General features: G+C 49.8%; 3 protein-coding genes across 5 annotated transcripts in view; 1 reads left to right on the forward strand and 2 right to left on the reverse strand.

The window, feature by feature from the left end:
• The first annotated feature begins 941 nt into the window (after positions 1-941).
• On the forward strand, positions 942-3,789 carry SLC51A (solute carrier family 51 alpha subunit). 2 transcript variants are annotated; one of them, XM_027884072.1, is made up of 9 exons: positions 985-1,234; positions 1,434-1,528; positions 1,922-2,076; positions 2,190-2,263; positions 2,339-2,497; positions 2,614-2,725; positions 2,846-2,992; positions 3,179-3,284; positions 3,409-3,789. In XM_027884072.1, exons 1-9 carry the CDS (start codon positions 1,200-1,202, stop codon positions 3,543-3,545), a joined length of 1,020 nt encoding a protein of 339 aa, XP_027739873.1. In that variant the 5' UTR covers positions 985-1,199; the 3' UTR covers positions 3,546-3,789. The 2 variants fall into 2 exon arrangements, with proteins under 2 accessions (XP_027739874.1, XP_027739873.1); XM_027884073.1 differs by lacking the exon at positions 1,434-1,528 and having other exon boundaries at positions 942-1,234.
• On the reverse strand, positions 1,408-25,005 carry PCYT1A (phosphate cytidylyltransferase 1, choline, alpha). Of its 2 annotated transcripts, XR_003571248.1 has the most exons (10): positions 24,960-25,005; positions 18,133-18,273; positions 15,308-15,407; positions 13,032-13,148; positions 10,945-11,096; positions 10,087-10,165; positions 9,177-9,319; positions 7,962-8,150; positions 5,630-7,389; positions 1,408-1,419 (listed from the first exon to the last, which is right to left on the reverse strand). XR_003571248.1 is itself a non-coding variant. In XM_027884070.1 (9 exons), the coding sequence occupies exons 2-9, from the start codon at positions 18,247-18,249 to the stop codon at positions 7,183-7,185; spliced, it is 1,104 nt and encodes a 367-aa protein (XP_027739871.1). In that variant the 5' UTR covers positions 18,250-18,273; positions 24,960-25,005; the 3' UTR covers positions 4,848-7,182. The 2 variants fall into 2 exon arrangements, 1 of the variants encoding a protein (XP_027739871.1); XM_027884070.1 differs by lacking the exon at positions 1,408-1,419 and having other exon boundaries at positions 4,848-7,389.
• Positions 25,006-26,951: 1,946 nt separating this feature from the next.
• The window catches only part of TCTEX1D2 (Tctex1 domain containing 2), a 5,844-nt gene continuing 4,862 nt past the window's right edge, over positions 26,952-27,933 (reverse strand). Inside the window, exons 5-6 of the mRNA XM_027884119.1 lie at positions 27,511-27,591; positions 26,952-27,370 (exon numbers count right to left, since the gene is read on the reverse strand). Coding sequence (XP_027739920.1) covers positions 27,323-27,370; positions 27,511-27,591 — 129 coding nt within the window. The 3' untranslated portion in view covers positions 26,952-27,322. The remainder of the gene's footprint in view (positions 27,371-27,510; positions 27,592-27,933) is intronic.

Raw genomic sequence — 27,933 nt, forward strand, 5'->3', positions numbered from 1 at the left:
TGCAAGGGGTTTGCTTGTGCAAGGTGGGGGTGAGTGTGTGAGTGCACAGGGCTGGGTGTGCAGCGTGCCATGTGCCAGGTTAGTATGGGGGTACAGCATATAGGGCACGATAGGGGGCAGGTACAGTGTGTAGGGACAGGGATAGGGGGCTTGGTTAATGGGGCTGAGGAGAGGGGAGGGCCAGGTGTGCGCAGCACCTCTAACATGCACAGAGCCCCACAGCAACACCCTCCTCTCCCCATCCCATTCCCATAGCAACTGAGGCATCCCCCCACCTCACCACCCTATTCCCATGAAAATGGCAGCATCTTGCTCCCACAGCAAGATTCAGGGCACCCATCTGGGGTCCTGGTGCCACTCTGGCTTCAGCAGGAGCCCACTGCCAGAGGGGTAAAGTGTGGAGGGTTCCAAAGGGACCCAGTGCAAACCAGTACTCATTTTCTTTGGGGTGCTGGGAGGACACCTGGAGCTGTGGGCACCCCTGGGACCCATGAGGATGCTGAGATCCCTCCCTCTAAGACGAGGATACACTGCTCCTAACACCTCAGCTCCCTACTCAGTGTGCCACCTCTAGCCTGCTGTCCCCCTCCTCAGGCCAGGGTACTGTTGCTGTCCCCAGGGGCTGGAGTGCTGAGCAGGGGCTGAGCACTGGGCCAGCCCTGCCCCCTAGTGCCGTGGGAGCTGCGCCCTGCAGGGTTCAGCCCCGAGGCTGCTGGAGCTGAGCCACCACAAACTCCTCACAGGGCCCACACAGCTGTGCAGGAGCTGGTGGGCTTCCCACCACCCCCCCGACATCATCTCCCACCCCAGCACCGCTGCTGAGTGGACAGAAGGACACATCCTGGACCCTGCATGGCATGACCAGCTCATCTCCAGGCTGCCCTTGTGAATACACAGCAGTGTCACCCCAGCACAGGTGCCCTGGGACACGCAGGAGTGCTGGCACGGGTGACAGCCGCCTTCCCGGCACCCCAGGTCGATAACCGGCCAGCCAAGGCTCTCTGTGGGCCGGGACACCAATGGGTGGCTGCAGCAGCGGGAGAGGGAGGGGAGCACTGGAGGCTCTGGTTAAACTGGAACGAGGCGCGGCGCCCGCGGTCCCTGCCCTGGGGACTCTGACCCCGTGGGCCGGCGAGGGGAGCTGAGGCAGGCGGTGACGAGCAGCCCCACAGACACGGAGCCGGCAAGGGCAGAGCAGAATGGATCCCACCTTCGAGCTGGCAGATGACCCCAGGTAGGTGCTGGAGACCCCCACGCTGCTTTTCAGCCAGGCAAATCTAACTTTTTGCAGCAGAATTTCGGATTATTCCATCTGTCAAGGAAGGGAGCCAGTTGTGGGTGAGGCAAGTCAGCCAGGGGACTGTGGGGACCCTGCAGGGCTGGGTGTCCCCACGCCCTTATGGCCCTCTGCAGCACTCCCTTCTTCTCCATAGGTTCTCCCACAGTTTGGTGGAGATGCTGATCAGGAACTACAGCGTGCCGGCAGCCTGCTTCTCCCTGCCACCCACCTCCCGGCAGCTGCTGCACCGTAGGTGGGGGGACAGGGTTGGGGACACCCTCCTCTTGTTGCTGGAGGGAGCAACAAGGGATGAAGGTGGTAGGGTGGCTGTGGCAGCTGCAAGCAAGGAGCAGCCCCAAGGAAGGGCGAGGCAGTGTGGTGCTGCCAGGGTCTTAGCTTCCCATCACACAGTCCTGCCTGCAGGGATGGGGATGGCCCAGGAAGGGCCAGCACCGGGGCAGGTGACATGGGACAGGGAGCAGCGGGGCAGAAACGCCAGCTCTGGCACAGCCAGACATGTGCAGGATGTGGCACAGAGCTTCTCAAACCTGTGGGGTGGTGGGTCAGGGGGCAGCTCTCTGCAGTAGGGGCCCCAGGAGGGATAGGATATGATGAAGATGGCTTCTCCCCCCTCCCCAGCAGAGCTGGACGCGGCCCAACTTGCCATCATGGGCCTCTGCACCATCATGACGCTGCTGTCGGTTGCGATCTTTGTGGAACAGGCTTTCTACCTCACCCGCAAGATCCGCTGCCCCATCAAGATGAAAACCCTTCGCTGGAGCAGCTCAGCCCCTACGGTGAGCTGGCATGTGGGGGTGGTGGGGAGCAGCACCCAGGGGGCCAGGGCCACCCAAGGGGTGCCAGCCCACAGGAGGGGGAGTGTTGGTGTGCCAAGCTCGCGTTCCCCCAGGTTGTGTCTGTAGTCAGCTGCTTCGGACTGTGGTTCCCGCGCTCCATGATGGTGGTGGAGATGGCTACCACGGCGTGAGTATCACCCACCCCAGGGCAGGGGCACTGTGGAGCCCATGGGGCTTGACTTGCCTTCCTCCTCCTCCCCAGGTACTTTGCCATCTGCTTCTGCCTCCTGATGCAGGTCATGGTGGAAGGCTTTGGGGGGAAGGAGGCAGTGCTCAGCACCCTGAAGGATGTGCCCATGGTGGTCAGCACTGGGCCCTGCTGCTGCTGCTGCCCTTGCCTGCCCAAAATCACCATGAGCAGGTGAGGGAGACCTGGAATAAACCCCTGCCCCTGGGGAGGGCTTTCAGCCCCTGCTTCTGCTGGGCTGGAAGAGAAGGCCCTGAGCAGAGTGTTACTGGTTTTTCTCTCCATGCCAGGAAAAAGCTTAAACTGATGATGCTGGGGACTTTTCAGTATGCCTTCTGCAGGGCAGTCGCTGTCTTCCTGGGGCTGGTCCTGCACACCGATGGGAATTACAACCCTGCTGACGTGAGTGCCAGGGCACAGGGATGGGCAGGGCGATGTCCTAGACAGGGAGCCTCCACTTGCCCTTGCCTTTCCCAGCAGCTTTGTCAGCCCAGCAATATATTTTGTGTGCTGCCCCTACAGATTTCAGCAGAGAGTGTGGCCCTCTGGATCAACACCTTGGTTGGTGCCTCCACCCTCTTTGGCCTGTGGGCCCTGGGCATCCTTTTCCGGCAGGCCCGGCAGCACCTGGCTGAGCAGAACATCCAGGGCAAGTTCACCTGTTTCCAGGTGAGCCCCTGTCCTGCCCAGCCCCCTCCTGCAGCACAGATGGGATGAGGGGGCATGGGGGAAGATGGTGGGACAGGAGTTGCTGCTGGGAGAGAGCCCGGTCTGGCTGTGGGACAGTGGGAAAGGTGAAGGGTGGGATCCTGGCAGCGGTGCAGCCCCCCCCACCTGTGGTGTTGGTGGCCGCAGCTCCTCCTCGTCCTGACGGCACTGCAGCCTGCCATCTTCAGCATCCTGGCCAACAGCGGCAGCATTGCCTGCTCGCCGCCCTTCTCCTCCAAGGCCAGATCACAGCGTAAGTCGGGAGTCGGGGGAACGGCATCGTGTGCTCCTGGCTGAGCCCCTCCGTCACACGGCGCGGCATGGGGAGGGGGCACGGTGGAAGGTGACAGCTTCAGATGACCCTTCTACTTTTCCAGAGATGAACCTGCAGCTGTTGATCCCGCAGACCTTCATCCTGGCAGTGCTGACGCGGATGTACTACCGCAAGCAGGACGACAAGCCGGGCTACCAGCCCGTCAGCTTCGCACCCACAGGCACTGACGTCAAGGCGTGAACAGGAGGGAGAAACTGGGGTGCCAAGGGGTAGAGGGGGGTGAGAGGCTGGTGTGCTCTGTACAACCATCTCCTTCCTCAGCCCTGGGGAGCTGCTGGCAGCAGGGGAGGCAGAGGGGAAAGAGCATCTTGGGACCGTGTGAAAGGGTCTGAATCCTGACAGCCACAAGCCAACAGGGTCCGTGAAGCTGCCTCCAGCACGGGGGCTCTTGTCTAGCACTGAGTAAAGATGAATTTGTACTTGATTCTTGTGCTGGTGACTGGGTTCATATTATCTCTGCCCAGATTGGGTGGGAGACGACTCCATAGAGGGGAAGGAGTATGAAGTCCAGAGCAGCACAGCCATGGCATGGGACCATCATGGGGTGCCCAACACCCAGCTGTGACAATGACCTGTGGGTGCTGCTGGCTGGGGTCCCAGAGCCAAGGCAAGGCCAGGTGATGGTGATTTTTCACAAGACCTCTGGATAGGTCTGGCCTGTCCCTGGGGCACATTCTCCACGGCAGTGGCTGCTCCTGAGAGCACAGAGGGAGCATCCACACCTGCCAGCCTGGAGCCAGGCAAAAGGAGCCTTGATGAGTCTTTGTAACAAAGGCAAGTAGGTAATGCTGCCTTAACCAGCCTTGCCCCAGTACCAGTATCTCCTCTATACTTAAAACAGAGGTGGGGCAGACATCAGCAGCAATTGCTACTTGCAGAAACCACTGGGTATTTTTGGACTTCCAAGTGTTCATTACAGACATAACAACAGGCACAACTTAGCCCGTGTTTTCAAATGAACAAATCACATGTTTAAAATCCTAAAAAGTTGCAGCACCCTCTGATGCCCTTGCTTCTACCAGCATCCTTGGCAGCTTTCAGCTCTCTTCTGCTGCTGCTGTTCTTTGCCATCAGAAAATCCCCTCCTGGGGCTTATACCAGCTCTACAGAGGAAGTGAGGTAGGGCTGTATCACAGGAGTGGACTCTGGATTTAGCAGCATCAAACTCCACATGTTCACTGCATGCTAGGAAAATTTTATTTTCCCACTGTACCTCTTACTTCATGCTTAAATCAAGCATGTCCCTTCTGGATGCTCCTTTTGAAGAGTGAGGGATAGGTTAGGGGTGTGCAGGACAGCCCTGAAGCAGCAGCATTGGGTATATCTGTGGGGAACAAGATGATCCTGGAAAACTTAGTCACATGTGTTGCTGAAAGACCAATGTCCTATTCCTGATAGGACATGACAGCGCAGGAGACGACTGGTCCTGTGATCCAGGAGAAAACAAAACAACAAAGGGAAAAAAAAAAAAAAAGACTAGACTGGGATTTGAGTGTCCATTTTAATTTCAGTGCAAGGAGGAAGCAGGGATTATTGGTTACAAGAAACAGCTCTGTTATTCCAAGCTACATGTAAAACCATGGCTGGCTTCTTACCAAGCACCCCAGGTTTTGCAGAGAGATCAAACAGGTTAAGGTCCCAGCAGCACAAGCCACCATCCAGAACATCACTGTTATCCAAATTTACAGAACACTGTTGCATAACTTGTGTTTTAAACAGTAGTAAGGCTCTAAAGCAGCCTGGCCTTCGTGATCTGGCTCAGGAAAGCAATGCAACACCCATACTGAAGGAAGGGTGAGGAAGGGAAGGTGGGGAAGATGAGGGAAGAGACAATGTGAATGACAAAAAGTAAGTGCTCTACCACTCATAAACCAGAGGATTAACAACTGGCTTCTATCAAGTGACCATCATTTTTGCTCCTTACAGCTTCAAATCCATAGCAGCCAGCCATGCTCCCACAGCCACACACATCCCTGCTGAAAGAAGTCCAAGTGGAAGATTAGGGATCCCCAAAATATCCTTTCCCAAACTGGCTCCGAACTCAACAGAAAGAGTCTCTGTCAAGCCCTTTGGGCAGCGTGACAAAGGATCAGCAAGATAAAAGCTGGAAAGAAGCTGCAGCCTGTTCCTACCACAGGGCCACCATGTACCCTGGAAGCATCACATCGTGCAGAGCTTGTGGCAGCAAAGGATGAGTTTCCTCCTTGCACCTGCTGCTTCCCAAGCCTCACATCCCGATCTGCAGACCTCCCTGCAGCACTGACCGGGCCCTGAGCTGTCCTCGGCTCCCAGCACTGCAGGATACAGGCAACTCAGGCCCAGCAGCTCCACCCAGAGACCACAGAACCACAAGCAAACCCCACAGAAAAGTGTGCAGGAGCTCCACAGCTTCACAGCAAGGCCAGTCCCTCCAGCGCTGGCTGGGGAACAGAGCACTGACCTGCTCTGCTCAGGCACAGGAGGGCGAGTGCCCTCGGGGAGCTGCAGCCCACAAAGCTCAGTGCAGATCACAGACATGACAGCAGGTACAACTGGACCACCGATTCAAACAAGCATTACACATTTAAAGACTTAAAAAGCTGCAGCACTCTCTGATGCTCTTTCTAACCTGCCTCAAGGATCAGAGTGAGCCTGCACCAATTTGTGCATGTGCTGCACAAACCAGGTAACTGTCACATGAACTGGGACCCTTCATGGGGGTAAAACGTGCCCTTCATCTGTCCAGCTGCACACACGGACAGCAAACCGGCTGCTTTGTCCTTAGAACAGCAACTTCACAGCACCAGTGTAAAGGACTGCTCCAGCCCTTAGAGCACAGCAACTGAAACACAGACATGCACAGAGCACAGTGCTGAGGGGCAGTCTGCACAGATAGTGACACATATAACATACCACACACTGGGACAAGGAACTTCTCAAAAGAGTACACACATTCATTTCCTATGTGGGCTCTCACACACCCAAGGAAACGCACAGATAGCAAGTGCCCTGAAGCAAAGATTCATTCTCTTCTCTCCAACAGCAACTGAGGGCTCAATTTTAGCAGTCTTGTTGAGGTTAGTTGGACAGGCCTTTCCCCTGCAGCCTCCATATAATTTGGAGCTGTGAATGCTGTGTGCTTTATGGGGTGTGCCACGCTACAGTGTCATGAGTCCTTCCCGGGTGTAACTCCTGCATGCCAAGCTGGTACCCCTACCCAGCACACTCTCACTGTGACACGCTGGGAAGCTCAGCTTAGAGGCACATGAGCACTACAGGGTCTGCTGGATAGATTCCTATCGCTCCAGCCCAGCAGGTCTCTATTTCCTAGAAGCCTTGTTACACCACTGCTTTGTGAGTGCTCTCGAGGTCATGCTGGTTGAGGAACTGAGGGGTCTTTCGTTTGGCAGCGGCACGGATACTGCCTGGGAGTGGGGGGGATAAGACAGAGGAGCTGAAGGAAAGAAGAGACAGATGGATCTTCCCACTCTCCCTCTTGCCTGGAGGTTTAACAAGGGAAAAGAAACCAAAACAAAAGCCACGCTCGAGTGCTATTCTTTGCGCTTTTAACGAGTATTTTTTTAAAATATAAAAGCCATCTTCACCCTGGAAACCATTAGAACGTAAACAATAAAAAGGGGATTTGGGGAGAAGAAGGGAGAGGAGGTTTGAATGTGCTTCCAGGCAGCAGCCCTTCCTAAGAGCAACGGGTGCCTCCAAGGCCCTGTGCTCACTGTCAGCCCTATTCCTATGGCTCTCTTGCTCATTCAGAGTTCCCCGCTGGGTCTGGACTTAGGATTCTGTGATTAGCAGTTCACAGCAAATCCTGGCAGGTAGCTCAATCCTCTTCATCCTCGCTGATGTCATAGGTGACTGCAGACTCGTTCCTGGAGCGGTTGGCGGGTGAGGAAGGAGGAGTCTTGGTGGAAAAGGGCCAGCGGAAGGAGGGAGATGGGGAGCGGTCATGTGTGGGGCTACTGCTGGGACTCTGCTTCGGGCTGATGGCCTGCAGCATCCGGCCCTTGCCCTCCTTCAGCATGTGTTTCTAGTGATGGAAACAGGAAGACAGCACAGTTTAAACAGTCATGGAAATGAACACTATTTACAGCTTGTGCAGCAAGAGTTGCGTCCCTTCAATACTTCGTGCAATGTAAGAGCAGAAAAAGCCCCAGCATCACTCTGGGCTTTGGGAACTGCACTCAGAGTAATCACCACACATTTTCAAGCACTTCTAACATGCAGTGCCTGTGATATTTACCCAGCAGCACAGGAAAACCTGGCATAAACAAGCAGCTTCAGACTCATCCCAAGCCAGTGACAAAGTGACTGTCATCCTCTTGGCAGCTCAGTGGCCCTGCAGGGCACAAGCTGGAGTTGACAGGCCAGCTCGTGGGACAGAGGAACTTTTCACCTACAACCATAACTGGTGTTATCTAGTTGGCAATGGTGAGGGCCCCCTGAAAACAGGCTGCCCAAGCCTGGGACAACTTGTCTGGAGACAGGCAGCACACTGAGCACCGCAATTAAACCCTAAACCTTTGCTCTGCAGACTCTGCAGAAGCCCTATAATGAGCACTGATCTCTCTGAGATCTCCTTTTCCCAGAACACCTCCTTACCAATGCGCCTTCTGGACCAAACATCTCCAAGAAATTGCCGATGAACTCTCGGGACTTCTCTTCCCACTTCTGGATGAGATCAATGCTCTTCTCCTCCACTTTCTGGACAAATTCCTTTGACTTCTCCTCTACATCCTTCACCCTCTTTTTCACCTTATCCACACGTTCCTGGAGGTGGTATTTCTTCTCCTGCACAATAAGTGGTGGATCAGAACACAGCTCACCAGATCTGAGTGGTGACCACTTCTGCTCTGTGTTACTGCACTGAATTGCTGCTGAAGACTCAGCATCTCCATTAGTCTGGTGACACTTCTTCATTTCCGTGACACTTCTTCCCTAGACTACATGGCAGACACAGTGGGGCTGTGAGACACTTTGTGGCAGGCACTGGCACAGCACACACAGCAAGACTAAAGCCAGAGATAAGCACTATCTAATAGGAGTGCATGGAAGAAGGAAATATTTATACAACATACAGATTAGATTTGAGTGACCTGCTGTAGGTCTCTCTGCATATCAAAACAGCACCAGTCTTTTTGCTGGGTGTTTTTAAACACAGGCAGAGTTACATGCCAAAGAGAGGCCAAGCAGCCGTTACCTCTCCTCTTTCATTGTTGTTCATAGGCATGGTATCTGAGTGATAAAAAAATGTTTACTACTTTGCTTCCAACATCAGAAATGCCTTCTGCCATGTATTTTGTCTGTGGGCTAGAGCTGCTCAGCAGAGGATTGGGGCGTGTCCTTTTGTCCTGCTCAAGCACTTACTACTACTCCTGCAGCTCCAGGAAGAGAACAGTACAGTGGGAACAGGATCAGGTTTTATCCTAACAAATGACTCTACCTTTAAAAGGTGGCTGAGTGAATAGGAGAGAGATGAGACAGCAGCTACTGCCAAAAACAACCCACTTTTCATTCAATTCAAGAAAGCACACATTTCGCCACACACTCTCTCTCCAGCTCTTTCAATAGGTAAAATGTCACCAGGATATCTCTGACAATGGAGCAGTATTAGTAAATCTCCAGTTCCTCTGGGTGGGTCCCTGAGGTGATTTCAGGGGCAGAAGTTTAATTTCTACTCCAAGGACACTGTTTTGGTGCAAATGCTTAGCTCTGCAGACAGGCCTTCTACTGGCTTGTGGCAGGACTGTGCTACCACTAGACAAGATTCAGAATCTTCACACTCTGCAGCATGTGGTAAGACCCCCTTCAACTCACGTTTATGAAGCTGACATTGAGCTCTTTAGCCGTGTAGCCCCGCTGCAGGTTCCGTCTGACATAAACGTCATAGTCCCGCACGATCCGTGTGATGATGTCTGACGTTGAGATCCCCTCGGTCCTCTGAGTGGGTGCAAACATGCCTAAAGTTGAGAAACAGGACCCAGGACAGCTGTAGCAAGACACATGGCAAAAAGCTGCTACCACCTCTATTAGGAAACAATCTCTCCTGTCAAGAGCTCCTTTCCTGACTTGTCCTCCCATCACCACCTCTTTGTCCTCGAATGTACAGTACGAGAGTCCTCCTTTCTGGGACAATAAGGAAGACCTAAGTAAGACCAGAGCTTGTCAAAACCCTCTCAAAATACCAGGTATTCTAATGAAAAGTTCTTCACTTTAGCTGGTATAAAGACTATTGATCATAACCCACTGCATATAGAACAGTGTGGGGACAAGGACAGGACAAGGGGTCCTACAATTTAGTGGGTGGAAATATAACACACTGTGAGGGCTAAGTTTGGATAGATATAAGAAAGCTGCACCCTTGGTGAATTTTACAGCGAACAGTTAGAGGAGCCCCTTTGCTAAGGTCATGAAATTCCCCATTTGTGAGAATCTGTAAGTCAAACTGTAGTATGTTTTCAAAAGGTTGCAGTTAATTCAACCACAACTAGATTGGAATTAGGAATTAATGCTGGGCCATACGTGGCCTGGGACATGGAACAGTCCTCGTGATATGAAATAGGGCCTAAAGCTGCTTCTTCCTGCCCTCAGTGCCTCCTGGGCAGACCTTGTTCCCAGAGAGGCACTGCCACTTCCTCTGGCATAAACAGTCCTCCCCTACACAGGCACAGGAGAAACCACAGCAGATCTTTGACAGGAGGCCCTGGGGAATCTGACTCAGACCCACCTGCCTCTTTTATATGCTTATAGACATCATCACTGCCAGCAGAGGAATAGGGGATGTCATCGTGTGCAACAAAGTCGATCTGAAAATAAGGAAAGTGAGTCAACATTTTTATCTTGAATGTGCAGGTCTCCTGCTTCTGTCAAAGGCTGGTAATTTTCGGCTCAACACCTCCACGCAGGGGTGCGACAGAGAACAGCAAGACACTTTCCTCTGTTACAAAGTACATCCGAGCAGTCCCGAGTTCTCACTGGCAATTGCCTATCAGTTGTAAGCACACACCAGAGAGGCAAGGAAAGGCTGGGAATAAGGACACAGCTGCTTTAAGCCCCACAGAGAAATGGTTTGTTAACGGCAACAAGTCTTCCCTGGAGACTCCTTCACCTCTCAGAGCAGTTCAACAGATGTTAGAAATTCCTTCCACTTTATCTCACCAACTGATAAAAGACTCTCAAGGCAGCTTGCCTATTCTCCTGCTGCAGGGAAGCTCATGAAAATGTAAGCTGCTCCTGCTGTAAACAGGGAGTTGGACCAGACACCCCCAGAAATCCTTTCTAACCCATGTTATCCTACTGCATTTCATACCTATCTCTACCCAGCACCAACTTCTGGAACAGCAAGAACCCTCTCAGGCTTCTTCACCATGTCACAATCTCTACCTTATTTTAACATTACCTGCCAGCTCAGCAAATGCTTCTAGTCTCCCAAGAAACCCACTCAATTCCCATAACCCAGTTCATTCTATATTCAAGGAGTTTCAGCAGAAAGAGCTTGCTCAGGCAGAGGTCACCCCCAAGGATGAATTCTTGCTGTGAGCAGACAAGAGGCTAATCAAAATTCCAAACAGGTATCACAAATTACCCTGTGCTCTGCCAGGAATTCGGGCGTGAGCGTCCACGGCGCGTTTCTCACCACTTCGTCCACATACCGACAGTGCTGCACAGCATCGTAGCGCTCGTTCTCATTCATCACCGTGAAGCCCTTGAAGTTGTGGGTCAGCTCATCACTGCAGACTGGAGAAAACAGGCAGGCAACAGTGAGCCTGAGGTACTTACCTCGGGTCTTTACAGTCAAAGGACCTTGCACACGCCCCTGCTGGCAGCGGCTGGCACTGGCACTTCCAAACCCAGCTCTTCCAGCCACAAAGCACCAGAAATAGGGAGCAGTACAGGGCACTAATAGATTCATGAGAAATTCTGAGCAGGCTGTTTGAGGAACTTTTCTGCCCAAGCTGGGGACCCACACCCCAAGCCTTCAGGGTCTCTAGAGCTTACAGCACTTACCAAGAAAACCAACCAACAGAGAAGACAACTCTCCTATATGAAACAGCACCTGGGGGCCTACAGGACTTTTAAGCCTAAGGATGCCTCAGGCTTGGAATCTGAAGAACAAAAAGCCCCACTGCCTAAACTTTCAATTTCATAAAATGCCATAACACAGTCGAATTCTTGGAAAGTTGTATTCAAACACAAGGGTGAATTCACAGGAAATCAAGTTAGCTTAATTATTATGTTCTATGAGAAAGTAAATTTAACAGCTCTTCATAATCTGCAACATAAGGTATCAAGGAGGGAGTTTCATTTGATTATCAGACTCAAAAGTAAACAGGGCATTACCAGTCTCACTGGTATTGGATGTATTTATGTTCTAGACAAACAGATGATAAAGAGCGGGTGAGACTGTTCCCAGCTTGGAGCTCATGTTCTCTTGGGCTGTGGCCTCTTGTCTCAGTCACGGTGCAAGGGGAGTAGGTCATTGCCCTCCACCTCCTCACCAGTCTCCCAGAGGCAGAGAGCGTGGTTATACTCCTTGATACTTTAACATGTTAATAGTTCTACCTGAAGTTATTTTCCTGCTTGTTTTACAATGTTTATGTACATGGGGACGTCATTCCACTTTCAAGATTTCTAAGCTCAGGGCATTTTTGCAGCTGGAACAACTGTTTCAGCTCTCCTCCCTCCCTTCCCCTTCCAGACACTACTGTAGAACACACAAAACAATGCAGATGTACCACTATAAAAATGCCCTCAGCAGTGATGAAACTGTGATAAGGAAACAAACCACCCAAGGATATTATGTTCTATTGCATGATCAGAGTCTGATTTTGCTTCAGGAGGCTAGTGGAGTTGAGAAAACTAGTTAAAGGTATTCTCAGCTCTCTTACTTTAGCATCATTACACAGCCTGACCAGAGGTCAGCTCTCCACACATGACATGCACAGCCTGAGGGGAGCAGAGGCACTCTCTGGACAGAGGCCCGTGCACTGCAGCAGCCAGAAGAAGGGTATCCATTTCCCCCTTACATTCTTGAAGGCAGCCTTCAAGAGGTCCCCTCAGGCACTCAGCATGATATTTCTGGCATCATCTAAAGACTTATGATTTAACAGCCAAAACAGTGAACTTCTATTTGGAGAAATGGGGCCTCACTGACTTCTATGTGTTCAGGCACATGCCCAAGAAACCACTCTGATTTCCATGCTCCTAAGGGGATCTGTTCGGCATTAAGCAATTCCCATAAGCAATCCCCAGCAGGGAGCTGGAGCTGGGGAGTGACATGTAGAGCAATACAAATGACACAAAGCTCAAGCAGCCACAGAGGGACTATTACTCATTCTTTAGCTGTCTTACTCAAGAGTCAAATGCTCAATTATCCTTAATACGTTTTGATACTCAGATGTGCAACTCACCTGTATCTGTCACAAAACAGAAGGGTCAAATTAGAATAGCGTGATGAAAAATCTTTTCCTGAAGCACTCACCTGGTACAGGGAACCTTTCTCCAGACATATCTAACCCTCAACATATTGTAATAAGACTCCAGCAACATTTGGGACAACCAGCTGCAGTGAGAGCCACTGAGGCCACAAAGACAAAAGCCCTGTATGCACAACCACAGACACAGGTAAACTGTACTCCTGCAACAGCCAAAGTCAACAAGGTCACTCCTTACCTCCAACAATGAGGTATGTGTTTGGGAAGAGGTTCTTCGCTTGCATCAAGGCCCGGGCATGTCCAGAGTGAAACAAGTCAAATATTCCATCAGCATAAACTCTGACAGGGCGATCCACTGTGCCAAAAAGGGCAGAGAGACAGTTGTGAAGATGCCTTCCTGGAGAAGCAGCTGCTGCTCATGCCTGCATTTGAGGACCTGCTTAAACTCATGGGGGTGTTATGGAACACAGAGCCATAGCCAGGACAGATTTGTGAAGAGAAATGGCTGTCTCTGTCTTCCCACATGGAAACAAATGCATCTGAGCTGAAACACAATCACATTCAAAGACAGACTGAAAGCCTACCATATATCACCCTAACAAGATAAAGGGAGACCAAAGGAAAAGCAAACCCTGTACATTTCCCTTCTATGGAAATCCAAATGCAGAATTAACTTTTTTCACAGCAGTGAACTACCAGAGGAGAACTGGCCCAAATGCTTCATAGGCGCCTGACTTCCTCCTGCCTGCCAGGATGGCATCTCAAGACCTTTACAGAATCCCCCTCTGCAGCCTGCTGCCACAGCTACAGTCTGGTTGAGGGATCAGACTGTTCCAATTCCCCACCAGCATCACTGGCTCCCCTAGACCAAATGGGCCTATCCAAAACCCCAGCTGAACTACTCAAAGAAAAGCAGACACAATTCTGCTGAACTTCTGGCATTAGCAGCTAAATCCATAGCAAAATAAGGAGGAACAAATCTTTCCTCAGGCTACCTCTGCCAGGGGAAATTGTACCTCAGCTCTTTGAGGTCAGCACAGAGGTAAAGTGAGATAGTCTAGCCCTGCCATGTAATAGTCCCATCCTGATCCCTGATTTCTGGTCTTGGGACTACACAGGATTCCAGTCCTCTTGCTGCTGGTAACAGAAAGCCACACAGTCTTTGTATCGGACACACTTGGGAACAGCCTGCTGCTCTCTAGCCTAGTTCAGGCAGACAGACTCAGAGAAGTGGTGTGAGCAGAGGCACACCAGAACTGCAGTGAGGACACAGCAGAGATAAGACCTAGCAGGATTGCTGAGACCCCATCTGGGCAGGGCCCTGAAGGTACCCAGAGACAGAGCCTGGGAGGCAGCAGGAAGAGGACTTGATGCAAAGGTCAGGGTTGTCAAGTCCAAGCTATGCAGAGGAGTCAGTCTGAGGACAGCCTCTTGCAACCACTTTTTAGTGATTCTATGACCTCAGGCTGAAGATGCCAGGAAGCTCTGAAGAGCCAAGGATCTGGAGATATGTGACTGCAAAGGCTTTCTGTATGCCAAAAGAGGGCTGGTCCTGGCAGGCCTTTAAGAATGTACAGTCACATTCTGGAAATTGGCTGGGACATCCTTCCCTTTCCTCTGTACCTGCAGCAGCTACAGTTCCTGAGCACAGACATAAACAGCAACAAGGAAGCATGCAGTGTATTTTAGTCCTAGCAGGCAGAAAACCTACCACTGCTGAAATCAAGAGACTTTTGAGCAGGCTCTGGAGACTTTCAGCTGGGAAATTGAAGTGGACTGTGAAATACACTGGATTGACACAACCTCTGGCAGGAAACCACTGCCAGGTGTCAATCTGAGCTGGCTCACTCATCTGTCAGCAGCAGTCAGGTAGAGAGAACTGCAGCATTTTTATTCTCTGTAGCTATAACAGGCCAAATAAGACAGCACCATCTGCACACTCTGTTTGGCAGGAAAAGGCAGTTATCTTTCAGGAGTCAGTCCTGCCTGTGCCTCTGCTCTGGACTTGCAAAGAGAACAGTGTTTCTCCCACATTGTTGTTGTGAGGCTGGCCAACTGTGTTTAATGACACTGACTAATTCAAATCCAGGCTAGAATGGGACATTCAGATACATATTTTTTTTTTTACTTGCCCATTTCAACTTTCAGAAAAGATGCCTTTTAGAGTGCTTAACTTAAAGCTACTGCAAAGTAGTACAGCAAATGTTCAGCTCTGATATTACTCTATAGTTGTCAGTGGCACAGGGAGAGCTAAAACAAATACCTGTTTGCTTCAAATACTCTTACTGGTGAAGGTACACCTCCTCACACACACAAGCTTGAATTTCAGTTCTACTGACAGGCCCAATTTCACATGGGAACAGTTATCTAATCACCAAAGCATTAATTAAGTAACTGGCTGCAAACCTAGTCCAACACACAAGGTTGTTTCGGTCTCAGAGATATCACAATCACACCCATCCCCCCAAACCCCAACATTTACACAATCTCCTTCCAGTCAGTTTTTTTACTTACAAGGTGTCCCTCTCATCGCTTCTTCATAGGTTACTCTGATGTATGGCTTGCTGTAGTCGATTTCCACTTCATCTGAAAACGGAGCCGGTTCCCTCAGTCCCTAAACAGCCAGGGAAGTTTTGCTGTGAGAATGCAAAGGTGAGGGCAGTTCAAGGCAGCAGCACTGCCACGGCAGTGTCCTAGTCACTGAGTGACTCACTGCGTCTCTGCACATTTCAGACACGTGTACTAAAAGACTAGTTAGTGTAAAACCTCAAAACAGCCCTGCAGGGTGATTAGCCTGAGTTTAGAGAGTAAGAGAGAAAGCAATGTAGAGTTTAGAGGACAGCAGTTATACTGGACCCAAGAAAACCGGAGGCTCAGATCTGCAGCTGCTAAACCCAAACTCTGGACACACAGCACTTCACAGCAGCACAAGCCAAGCTTCAAACCTCACTGTCGCAGCTCCAGCTACGCCCACTCTGGCAAGACCATCACTCTGCTGTGCCTGAGCGTTTGTGCCATGACATACAAACTGTAACAGCTCCTTGATTTGAGTATATGAGCGAGCAGAAGAGCAATGCCAACAGCAGCACTAATGTGTGTATTGTCATATTGTATTACATTCACCATTTCTGAGCCATACACAGTGAGGGACTGACCTCAATCTGTGGCAGAATACTCCAGCTGCTTCAAGAAAACTCCTCTAACTTGCTAGCTTGACCACAGCAGTACATTTAACCAACAACTGAAGTCCAGGCATCATTTCTGGTGGGCTCTGAATGGAAACAAAACATCTGCCCTTCCCATAACAAAACAACAGCTCAATTTCCTTTTAGCTGGAAGGTATGAGGCAGCAATGAACAGTCAGAACACTAGGAAATAAGCTTACAGATCATTAACACCTACAAGCTGCAAAAGTTTTATCAGCAGTTTCCTCTCTGGCTTCCTGCCCCCTGCAGAATCCTGCCACGGTGCCCAGCACCACTGCAACCCGAAAAACCACTGCTATTATTGCTAATGTCATTCCTCATTAGAGTGCTTCTAGAGAACAGCACAGGAAATCAACCACTGACCACTACATTCAAGAAAACTGATACTGCTCAGCATCTCCTTTAACTTACTGAGGCTCTGTGTTTCACACACCACCTCCTCTGCCAGGATCCTTACTGTCAGGTAAGGCCGGCAGGCCTCTCCTTCCTTCACTGCCATTGTATCTGGGACTTGTGAATATAAACAGATTCCTTGTAGTTTGGTTGGCACACACCTGATATGAAGCTAGGAATAAAAGCATAAAAAACCCCTAACAAAATTATCAGAGGAACACAGAGAAATGTTCTCAAAAGGTCCTGCCAGTGTCTTGCCCTTCCTCTGCAGGGCCTGGGCAGGTCAGAACCTAACGTGGTGTGCACAGTCCAACAGGCTTATGTGTCAGCAGGTTTGTTACCACCATCTGCTGCTGAGCCCTGCTGCTTCAGGGGAACATTCTGCCAGCCAGCTGCTTAGTTGGGAGTGGTAAAGGCTTCAAGGTAATTTCACAGTTAGGCAACACTATTACTCTTGCTATAATAAATAACACTTTTGCAAATGGAAGAAAATAAAAGGAAATCTTTCATCAGGAGATCTGTGTTTGCCCTCTGGCTAAAAAACAGGCAGGAAGCTTAGAAAGTGGCTAGATATCACTTGTCTTGTGCTATTTGTAGACAAATGCTTTATTTCTGATACAGGACAGACACCAACTTAAAGAGCAAGTGACTCCCTTGGAAGAATAACCTGCACATTTAACTTTCCTTACTGAAAAGACATAGGGGTCTTTAAGAGGGACGGGGCAGGTCTGACAACAGTCAAGGATATAAAGGCTCTGTGGGATAAGTCACATAACAGCTCAAGCCTCCACTCCAAACGCTTGCCTTCCCAGTGCTCACTGCTGGCACTGCTCTTACTTCGGTACCGCCAGCGCTGTGGGAGAGGGCTGAAGGTCCTGAAGAGGAAAATGTTGCCACTGAGGAAGAAAGCTGCAACGCATCGCCCTATTTTGCCAAGGACTATGACCCCAGTGCAACGTGGCAGGGATGGCAGCTGGCTTTTGACAGAGATAAGGAAAGAACAACCAGAGCACACGTGATGCACGGGGCAGCTCCAGGAAGAGGGCAGAGGAGAACTGCAAAAAGCCCATTGTCGCAATACTGTGGCAAGGACAAGTTAAAAGTCAGCCCTTGACATTGGCATTAACTGGCCCAGACCCCCTTCAGAAGAGATCCCACTAGCTTTAGCTTGCTAAAGCTGTCCTAAAGGTTGATCTCGGGGAAATCCTTTCAGCTGTTTGTTCTTTTATTTTTATTGCTCCTGAAGTACCAGAAGCATAAATGCAGTCTTTCTCCAGACCAAGAGAATCAAACAGTGATCTTCCCAGTGCTTTAGAGCATGAATTCAACAGATTACTTCTGTGGGTGCTTACAGACTTCAGACCCTCCTGCAGTTCCATGTGCTTGTCTGCAGTATTTCTCCCTCCCACTGGGTCACTCAAAACACACCTCTCAGAAGCAACCTGCTACTCCTCCATGGGTATCTATATGCATGCCTGTCCCACTTCAGCTTAAGTGACAAGCCGGACACACCACAAAAGCAGCTTAGCGATTGCCTCAGACCTAATTTAAGCCCACGTTGTAAGTATGTTATTAGTATGAACAAAGGAAGATTTCAAACCGGATTTGCAAGAAGGATAGCTACTGTCATGTGCTTCTTCTCCTCTGCCCCCCCCTTGTTTTCTGTGTCCACAGACAAACCACCACTGCTCAATGTTCTAATCTCACATGCTCCTAAAATTCATATCTCTGCTTACTTACGAGTGAGCGTCGGGACATTTTTGGAGGAATTCCATCCAGCTCTGTTGCCCCATTAGGGCCAGATCCATCTTTTCTTCTCTTTCGGGAATTCAGCCTGGAGGAGGTCGGCAGCTCCATCTTGCCAAGCACGTCCAGTAAGAACTGGAACAAAATGAAGGAGGGGCAAAAAAACCAAACCAAAAAAAAAAAAAAAAAAAAAAAAAAAAAAAAAAAAAAAAAAAAAAAAAAAAAAAAAAAAAAAAAAAAAAAAAAAAAAAAAAAAAAAAAAAAAAAAAAAAAAAAAAAAAAAAAAAAAAAAAAAAAAAAAAAAAAAAAAAAAAGAAAGAAAGAAAGAAAGAAAAGAGAGATATTTGTCAGTTCTTCCAAAGCAGGATCAGTCAACAGCAGGCAGAGTGTACAGAAGGTCAGTGCAAAGACACAGCCACCTCACAAGGGGCTTAGCCAGTTGTATTTGGCATCAGCTGCCAAGGCTTGACAAACAGTGCCTGGTGGGAATACTGAATCATTTAATGCAACTCAGAGCTGTTCTGCAGAGAGAAGCGTGCAGCAGTCAGGCTGGAGAGAAACTGAAACAAGAGTTGCAATACAAATTATAAATCATTACTACAAGGCTAATTATATTACTCTCACATCTGAAAAGCAAGCTAAGGATTATAGCATGCCCAGTTCACATTCAGCTGTCCCCCAGCTCTCATTTGGACTCTTTACCCTTTACACCACCCAAGGCAGCTGGCTGGGTGTGCTGCATCCCTGTAGAAACCTCAAGAGAGGAAGGAGGGATAAGGGCGGAAGAAGCAGAAGGCTGAGGGAAGGGGTCAGAACTTAAATGACTAGCTGGCTTGCTGTTTGCTTTGTTGTTTGTGTAAGACCAAGCTGCAGCTCCCCACTGGGGACAGCTCACCTTTGGATGGCTGCCACCATGCTCCCCTCTCGTCCCCCTGTCCCCACCACAGTGGTGACTCCGCAGTTGGTGAAGCAGCTGCTGACACCACATTAGGGCACACTGATTTCTGGCACTTTATGTACCAGGTTGTCATTAGTGGTGGTACAGCTGAACTGCTTCTGTGATGAACAGACAGACAGACCACCAATTGGGGACAGATATTGTGACAGCTATGTGGAAGTAAGTTATCTGTGCTTTTGAGTGGGAGTCACTATACCATTCCAAAGGGGCCCTGGAATATTAGAAAGCCCAGCTTCACACAGCTGAAGCAAAACTGTGGGTTTATGGGAAGGCATGGCAGCAAATACTCCCTTTTCAGCTGCTGCAGGATTTAGAAATGGGTGGTAGATTTGCAAAAACTAAAGAGCAGCATTATGTCTCTTGCTCACTTGAAGTGTGCACCTCTCCAGCGCAGCAAATGGCACTTCTGGACTGCTGTTCCTGAGAGCAGCATGACCCCTCCACCGAGGAATGATCCTTATGTGCGTGCCTCAACCCCCTAATAATAAGAGCAGCGTGGAATTTAAAGTGTCTCCCCACCCACGTGCTATGGGTGTGCTGGAATGTGCTAGGTGGGGCAAGTGTAAGGTATGAGAAAAGGCAGGTGCCCCTCTGAATACCACTCTTTTCCTCAGCAGAGGGGCTCTGCTGAATGTTCCTGCTTGGAATGAGCTGGGACTGTCCTCACTACGGACCACTGGCAAAGAAAGGTGTGCTTTGTGGAAGAGCTGTTAAGAAGTAGATTTTGTGACTGGACTGACTTACTCAAGCACAAATGACTCCAGGTTAAGGAATGTTCCAAAGTAAGGAGTCCAACGCAGTTAAACAACACATGAACATCCCACTCTCCCCACTGAGCATCAGCAAGACAACACCTTAGGGACAGGGTTAGAGCCAAACACAGCTGATCTGGGCTGGGGCTACAGGCATCTAAGCATCCCTGGCTGCCCTGCTAGACCTGCTACAATACACTAAGAACAGGAAAAGGGAATCTTAGGTGTGTGGGGAGCCAAAAAATACTGTGAAGACGATAAAAGTGACAGTGAAGAGCAGCCACAAGGATACTTCAGAACTGCATGACCCATCCAGCACTCACTCCATAATGCCTGTGAGTCAGGGTTGACAAATTTCCCCCATTCCAGTAATTAATTTACCATTTCCTAACAACAAACATATGTGAGGATGCAAAAGTAATCTCAGGCAAAAAGAGTTTGCAATCCTGGCTTCAAGTCTTCAAACACTTAACTTTCAGGTAAGATCGGTGCTATAAATGCAGCAGATTCCAAAGTGCCTCTGTGAAAACACAGGGTATGACTCAAGTAATTTTTAGATTTTGCAAGGTGTCTCCTTGCAAGCACACTGTATCAGTCATTTACTACACCACCATGGTCCCAGCAGAAACCATTCAGTTCACAAAAAGCAGAGAACATCTGTCCCTGGCTCAAGTAACCCCACCGTTCATGGAAACAGAGGGGTGGAACAGCAGCAGCTTTTCTCGTTATTTGGTCAAAATAATTTCCCTGTGCTTCAAGTCCCCTGTTGGTCCCTGACCACTCCCTTTCCTTCCCTTTGGAGAGAATTAAACAGCTTGTTCACATGCTGAATGCAGACATTCTGAACCACTGCCCAGCAAAACATTAAAAGCACTGGCAGAGGTTTTGGTGCTGAAGTATGAGCACAGCAGCCCCTACACACAACCAGGTGAAGCTCTTCCCACGCCAGCCCAGCCCACCAGAGCAACCAACTTCTCTGCTGAATTATCACCGTCACCTTCCTGCTCAGTGCAGAGCTCACGGTCAGACAAAGACAGCACAGGGTAACACCTAACTTTAGGATTACGTACAGCAGCACTGTTCCAGCCCAGGACAAAACTCCAACAGCTTCTTCCAGCCCCTCCCACACCCAAACACCCGCTCTCCTCCACACTGACTAACTTTTCCACCTCTCAGGGTATTCTTAGTCAAATGATGGCAAACAATAACATAAGCAAATGGATTTTCAACTTCAGATATTCTATTAATGGCTTTGCATTAAATAAGAGACAGTAAATGGCTTTGCATTAAATGAGACAGTACCAGCCACACAGCAGCAGCGGCAGCTCTACCCAATATACTGAGTGAGAAAACTGCTTCAAGGACAGGATAGACATGCTCTATCTGCTCTGATCTTACAGGTTAGATGTTGCTGAAGAAGCCTCTGCGATGTTCGGAGAGCTGGGCTGGGCACCTGAGTGATACAGCTCTGTTAATTACTCAAATTAAGGGAGAGATTAAACAATAATTTTACCACTCTTTGGAACTTTTAAAACCTCTATGCTGTGGCTGCTGCATTTCTTGGAAGTCCTCCCAGCACCAAACTCGTCTTCATTAAGAACTGGGAACACACTTCCAAAAACACAACACACCTTACTGTGATAAAGTTACTAATCTTAGAACATTTCATTTTAACCCAAGTGACTAAAATAGCATCCTAAACAATTACTAACAATGGGATCCAGCACCTGAAGTTGAGCTTAACACATAAGGACGCAGCTTTGCTTCCCCAAATGTGTAAAACACTGCCTCTTCTAAAATTAATTACATTTGCACCAGATGGGGAAGAGGAAAGACAAGATAACTCTCGAAGCTCATTCTGAACACTCCAAGATAGAAACCAAGCATAACCAGAAAAAAGAGCCCTGCTGTAAAATATTAACATTGTTCTATTTTAAGGCATCACCCTCCTGCATTAGTGAGTGCATGACTGAATATGAGAAACTGCTTGCAAGGAGCAAGGTTGGAAGTGTCTCATTTGGGGCAAATCACAGTCTCTGCACCACTTTACAAAACACTAAGGGCTTTGCTTCTTAAACTTATTTCTTTGGTGCATATCCCATACCAAAGAAGGACCTTGCATCACCTGCCAGCTGGTTGACTGAGAGAGAGAGGCCTGTATGGGCTCTGCGAGCAGCAGTCGACTGCCAGACAGGAGAAGAGTCACTCTCCCTGTCGGGGAATCACTGAATCCCACCAAAACGCAGCCACTTCTGGAGGGAAAAAGGACAAGCATTGATTACCACCAAGGAAGAAGATATATAGGCAGGGAAGGGATTTAAAACTTCTCCCTTAATGTGAATTAACTACACCATCATCAGAGCTGGAATTTAACCACAACATCAAAGTTAATACCTCTGGCAGGTGGAAAAGGGCAGAAGAGGCACGGCAAATATTGTTGCTTAGCCAAAGCCTTATTTCACTGCATCTTCATGGGCAGCACTGGTGTTTGTTAACCTGGGTGGTGTCGGAGAACTCCTGCCTCACACTACACCAGAGAAGCAGATCAGATCTTTCTGCACCCTGAGCACACTGATGGCAGGAGGACCCGGCCTATCTGCATTGCCTTTTGATGTCCCAAAGAACTTCTTGAAGAATATTATCTGAAAGCTTACATCAGCAGCATGATTTCTTCTGCCACTTCTTTTGCTTTTCACTTGCAGATTTACATGCCAAAGCAAAATAAATCCTGCTACTTAAACTGAAAGCCTGTGCAAAACAAGAGCTGATTGCGACGACTGGATAAATGCTCCAGTCCAATGCTGCTGCAATTCCTACCCAGGACCTGAGTACAAGACTGGCAGCAGGACCACCGAGGCCCTGGGACACCCACAGCTCCCTGGGTGGCACCGCCTGCTCCAATGCTGCGCTATCGTCCCTCCGATCCTGGGAGGCGTTGGCACAGTCAGATGTGACTGTCATGCGCTGCTTTGCCTACAAGATCATTGCACTTTACAGGAACCAGCTATTTCTCTTCTGCTGACTCATCTGCAGGCAATACTACTAAACTTTGCACTCTGCCAGCTGTCTGCAGGGAATTGCCTTGACACATGGACAGCATGTAAGTGGAAGCCTCAGGGAAAAAGAATAAGTCCTGTCACTTCAGATAATACCCTTGCCAGGCTATAAGGTACCAAAGAGTCCCTGTATTCCTCCACATTCCTCAGTCATGGGTTGAAGGGAATCCTTTTCCCCCTGTTCTTCCCCACCTTCAAGGCTCAGTTTACAAGTAACCTTACTGGCATGTACCCCTGTAAAGATCTGTTGTAAACAGAAAGACTTGGAAGAGGTTAATGGCAAAAGACTCATCATGGATTTCTTTTTAATCAGTGTTTAAAAATCTTGCCCAATCTCCAAGGCAACTTCATGCCCCGCCCAGGCTTGCTATACCCACCTCTGTCCCAATCTCCAGACTCAGAGCATCTGCCTGGAAACAGAGTGCTGCTGGCTGTGACCCAGCCTGTTCACCTCCAGAGACACTGGGATGGTCCCCACAGTCAGCATCTGCTCTACCTACGCGGTCTAAGTCCTTGAGCGCCTTGTAAAGGTAACTGCAGGATCTGGCAGGGTCCTGTCTACACATAAAACAGTCTGCTTCAGCTTCTCTAGATAAACAACAGCAGCTATCCTGCAGCATAATCACAGACACTTGAACGTACAAAAGGGATTCCAGTTCAGCCAATGCTACTCATTGGTCCAACAGCATCCAGACCTTTGCTACACCAGCTAGAACAACCTCCCAGGCCTTGCCTCCTCTACTGATCTAGGCAGGCTGATAGCATTTTCTCTAGCAGAGCCTGAGAATGAACAAGCTCTGGCACTTGTGTCCTGCAATCGATAAAAAGATGCTGCTTCTCACCAACAAAGTCCCCAGTGGCTTAAGACAATTCTACATAACACCACCACAACTGAAAAGAGTGCAGCGTGATCACCTTGGCAGTGCTGTGAATTAATATACACATAAAAAAGAAAAACTGCCAGCAAGACCTTCTCTGTGAATTCACAGCCCTTCTGGGTATACCATAACCCCAAGGCACCGAGAGTCCCGCCATGCAACAGTTACTATTTGTGGCTCTTTATACAGTGATTTCAAGACAGTTACATCCCAGTTAGATCTTGGAGTGAGAAACTTCCAAGTCATGAATTTTAATAATTATGTATATACAGCAAATACCTTCGGGAAATAAAGCATGGGTATTTGTCATCTGAATTTCAAAAGCAAATACCACGGCTGTCCTCAGGCCCAGGAGTCCTGCAGAGGGAAACCCAGCGGTACCTGTCCCTGACCACCCCAGCCCTTGCCAGCTGCTCACCAGGGTCCTGGTGTTGCAGCAGGACAGGGTAGGGACACAGGGAAGGCCACCTGCAGCACCCCGCACCTCCCTCCACAGCCAGCGAGGGCTACCGAGGAGCATCGCAGCTCTCAGAATTCCTGAGGGCTTTAAAGTCTAAGCACAAACCCATTAATGAGCGCAGCCAGGGCTTTGGTGGACACCAAAAGCGGGTTACAGAGGACGAGTGCCTGCGCAGCAGCTGGGTCACACCTTCCTTCGCCGCGGCCAGGGCCACCTCCTCACTGTCCTCTCTAGGCCGTGGCTGTGTCCTCTAGGTCGGGACATGTTCCCCAGAGCCCCCCTGCTCGGAACCCTGCGGGTGAACTCCAAAAGTTTCCCGCAGCGTCTGCTGCTGTCTCCTCTCAGCCATCCCCGAGGAGCAACCCCGAGGATCACACCCGAGTCCGAGCCCCAGCCCCAGCCCCAGCCCCTGCCCAATCCCCCACGAAGCTTGGCACGGCGACCACCCCAGCAGACGCTGCCCCCTCACCCAAAGCCAGTGCCCCACGTCCCGGCCGTCTAGCACCTCCCGCCTGAGCCACGGCCACCCCGCGGGGAGCGCGGTCCGGGGAGGGACCCCCGAGCGGCTCCGCAGCGGTGCCCTCGTGTGCCGCCAACCCAAACCCGCGCCCCCGTGACAGGCATGGCTCTGTCTCTGTCCCTGTCGCTGTCGCTGCACCCACAGCCCCCCACCGCCCCCACAGCGCCAGCCTCCACTGCCGCCGGACTCCCCCTTACCCGCGCTCCGCCGCCGCTCCTCTGCCCAGCCCGGCCCGGCCCAGCTCGGCCCGGCCCGGCCGGCCCCGCCCCGCTCCCGCCGACGCCAACGGGGCGCGGGCGGAGCGTCGGCCCCGCAACGACGGGAAGCGACCGGCCCGGCCCCGGAAAGCTGCGTCCCGGGAAACCGCGCCTTGGAAACCTCCGTTCCGGATCGCGACGGCCCTCCGCGTCACGGAATACACTGAGTTGGAAGGGGGCCACAAGGATCGGCCAAGTCCGTCTCCTGGCCGTGCACAGGGCAGCTCCGAGAATCGCGTCGTGTGCCTGAGAGCCTCGTCCGAACGCTTCTTGAGCTCTGGCAGGCTTGGTGCTGTGACACTGCCCTGAAGAGCCTGTTTCCAGTGCCCGACCATCCTCTGGGTGAAGAACCTTTCTTAGTATCCAACCTAAAGCTCCCCACTCTTCATGCCATTCCCTCGGGTCCTGTCACTGGTCACCGCAGAGAAGAGATCAGTGCTACCCTCCTCTTCCCCTCACAAGGAAGGTGCAGACTGTGATGAGGTCTCCCCTCAGTCTGTCCAGTGTAAATTCCGGGGGTTCTGGAAGGAGGGAGCAAAGCATCCTTAGTGCTGCCCTGAGCCATGGTGACTTCAGGGCAGCCCTGCATGGCCACACAGCCACGGTCCTCCAGCCTGTCCCGGCGGTGCAGGACACCAGTGCACACTGCTTCAGCAGCAGCTCGCTCTTTCACCAGGGAAAATACAGCATCCCTGTCCCATGCCACAGCCAAGGGTGGTGAGGTTGAACGATCACGGACGCAAACCTTCTTACCTACTTTGTACAATACGTTTGTGAAGCAGCCATTAAACCCCTCCAAAACAGAGCAAGCGCAAGGTGAAAAATCATGATTTAATAGCCATGACTTGATATAAGCATCCAAACGAGTCTGAGGTCATATATACCATCTCCTGGAAAGTGTTGCTGGGGAGGGAGGGGGTTTGCTGGTCCCTAAAACTCACACTCCTGGGTTGTGCATAAACTAAGCAGTGCCGTCTCATCTCTGGGCAGGTGCCTATGGGTGACACCCACAGGCAGCAGCAAAGCAATCAGGGAAGTCACCCTCCGTCTCCCATCAGAGGAAAGGGAGAGGAAGCCCCTTTCAAACAGAGACCCAGCAGTGTGCTGTATCTGGCACTGTAGCCCAAAGAGGGATTTTAGAAGATGCATCGTAATTTTTTACTTCCCTGACTTCCAAGAGCTGCACAGGGAGAGTGTGTTCTGCTCCTGAAGTTGGTGAGGGTGGGATTCAGGGTTCACCTCACCCCACTTCAGCATGCTAAAAGCCAGTTCATGTCACTGGAATGGTTCACCTGTGCTTGGTCAGCACACAGAGAACAGGCATCACCACAGAACAACTCATCCCACTTTCCAATGGGCATCCAAGATGCTCTCTGGTGGCACGCACTTTCTCAGGAACCAACCTGGTCTTCTAACTTTGGGGGAGTGAGAAGCTTTAGCACTCTTCTACAGATCTACAGCAGCCTTTCCAATGCTGGAGTCCTAACAAATTTGGTTGTAAACACCCACCCTTGTATCCCAAAACAGAGAGGCAGAGATTGAGAAAGCACTGCAGTACCTGCTGAAGAGGACAAGGAGCAATGATCATTTGCAATGTCCCTGGGTGCACCAAACCAAAGAGCAGTTACAGCAGGGAGGAGTTTTGGCAGTCTTGGGGTGTGCACGCTGCTGGCCTGACCTAATGCCCTAAATACCTTGTCTTCCTATCAGTTAATATCACCTTATGTGACACAGTTGGGACTCACAGCCCAATTGTTACAGGAGTCACAGAAACAAATCTGGATAACCAGAATAAGAGGTCAGCTTTATGAGTTAATTTACAAAGAATCCTCAGAAAACATTCATCTGAGTAATGCAGACAAGCCATCCAGGGTAGTGCACCTTGTAGAGTGGAAGAAAATGTCACAGTAGAAGAAGTATTAAATACATAGATTTATTATGTTTCTTTTCTTATAAATATTTCATTAATTTCATAAAAATAAAAGTAACAGAACCCTTTCAAGACAAAAGTTTAGTTTGTCTTAGAAACAATACACTTTTAGGACAAAACCAACATACTACATAAAAAACAAAGGGCCATTTAAATAAAGGACATAATAATATTGTGCTTAAAGCTCTATTGATATCCACAAGGAAGAAGGAATGTTGTAGTGTGTAGACCAGGTGTAGGACATGCTTTGTAGAGCTGTTATTTTCTTAGGTACTAAAGGAAGAACATGGTGCTTTAGTGCACTTTAACAAAAAATACCCCAAAGCAAAGCTTTCTCCTCCAACTCTGTCCCTCTGTGCAATGTTTGCCACTTTCAATAGTAGAAGCAGCCAAATGCAGCTACCACACAAAACAGGCTGTCCTGGGGAAAACAGAGAAAGGCTCCATGTTAGTCAAGGCAAGCTCTTTGCTAGCCTAGTGGAATGGGAAAACCTTGGGAACATTTAGACCAGAGCATAACCTCGGTTTGTAATATATTGCAACTTTCTGTCTTTTGTTCACCTCACTTTTGGTGTAACCCAGGCCAGTGCATCTGAATGCCAGAAGTGCCTCGTTCTCCTCCATCCACACACCCGCAGGTGTCTAGGTGTCAGTTTAAGAAAAATAATGAAGTAAAACCTTGACTTCTACTCAGTCCTGGATTTCAGCCATGCTCCATGACTGCAGTTCAGCAAAGCACAGAGAAAAGACTTTGTCTCTTGTGCTTCCTCTCCCCACCTGTAAAATGGTGTGACTATAATGACTTTTGTACAGTACTGTGTGACCTACTCAGGAGAGAAGTTTTACTATGTTGGCTATTATATCTAAGTATGTTATGTGAATGAGGACATAAATCATACTGGTTCAATAGTCTCGGTTCCTTCCTTCTACTGGTTGCGTTTTTTTCTGCTCCATGTTTAAGGTCTCCCTGGCTCTCATACAAAA

Source organism: Empidonax traillii, unplaced genomic scaffold (assembly GCF_003031625.1).
Source record: "Empidonax traillii isolate 1590-97213 ecotype Southwest subspecies unplaced genomic scaffold, ASM303162v1 scaffold138:size3245559, whole genome shotgun sequence".
In the NCBI taxonomy this organism is placed as follows: Eukaryota; Metazoa; Chordata; class Aves; order Passeriformes; family Tyrannidae; genus Empidonax; species Empidonax traillii.

Bases quoted from the DNA above. Each gene is read 5' to 3' on its own strand.
- SLC51A (XM_027884072.1), top strand. From the start codon at position 1,200: ATGGATCCCACCTTCGAGCTGGCAGATGACCCCAG. The intron at 1,529-1,921 runs GTAGGTGGGGGG...CCTCCCCAGCAG, and splicing joins CTCCCGGCAGCTGCTGCACC to AGCTGGACGCGGCCCAACTT. The intron at 2,726-2,845 runs GTGAGTGCCAGG...CTGCCCCTACAG, and splicing joins GGAATTACAACCCTGCTGAC to ATTTCAGCAGAGAGTGTGGC.
- PCYT1A (XM_027884070.1), bottom strand. From the start codon at position 18,249: ATGGAGCTGCCGACCTCCTCCAGGCTGAATTCCCGAAAGAGAAGAAAA. The intron at 15,408-18,132 runs GTAAGTAAGCAG...CTGGCTGTTTAG, and splicing joins AAATGTCCCGACGCTCACTC to GGACTGAGGGAACCGGCTCC. The intron at 9,320-10,086 runs GTGGGTCTGAGT...TCTCAACTTTAG, and splicing joins TAAGCATATAAAAGAGGCAG to GCATGTTTGCACCCACTCAG.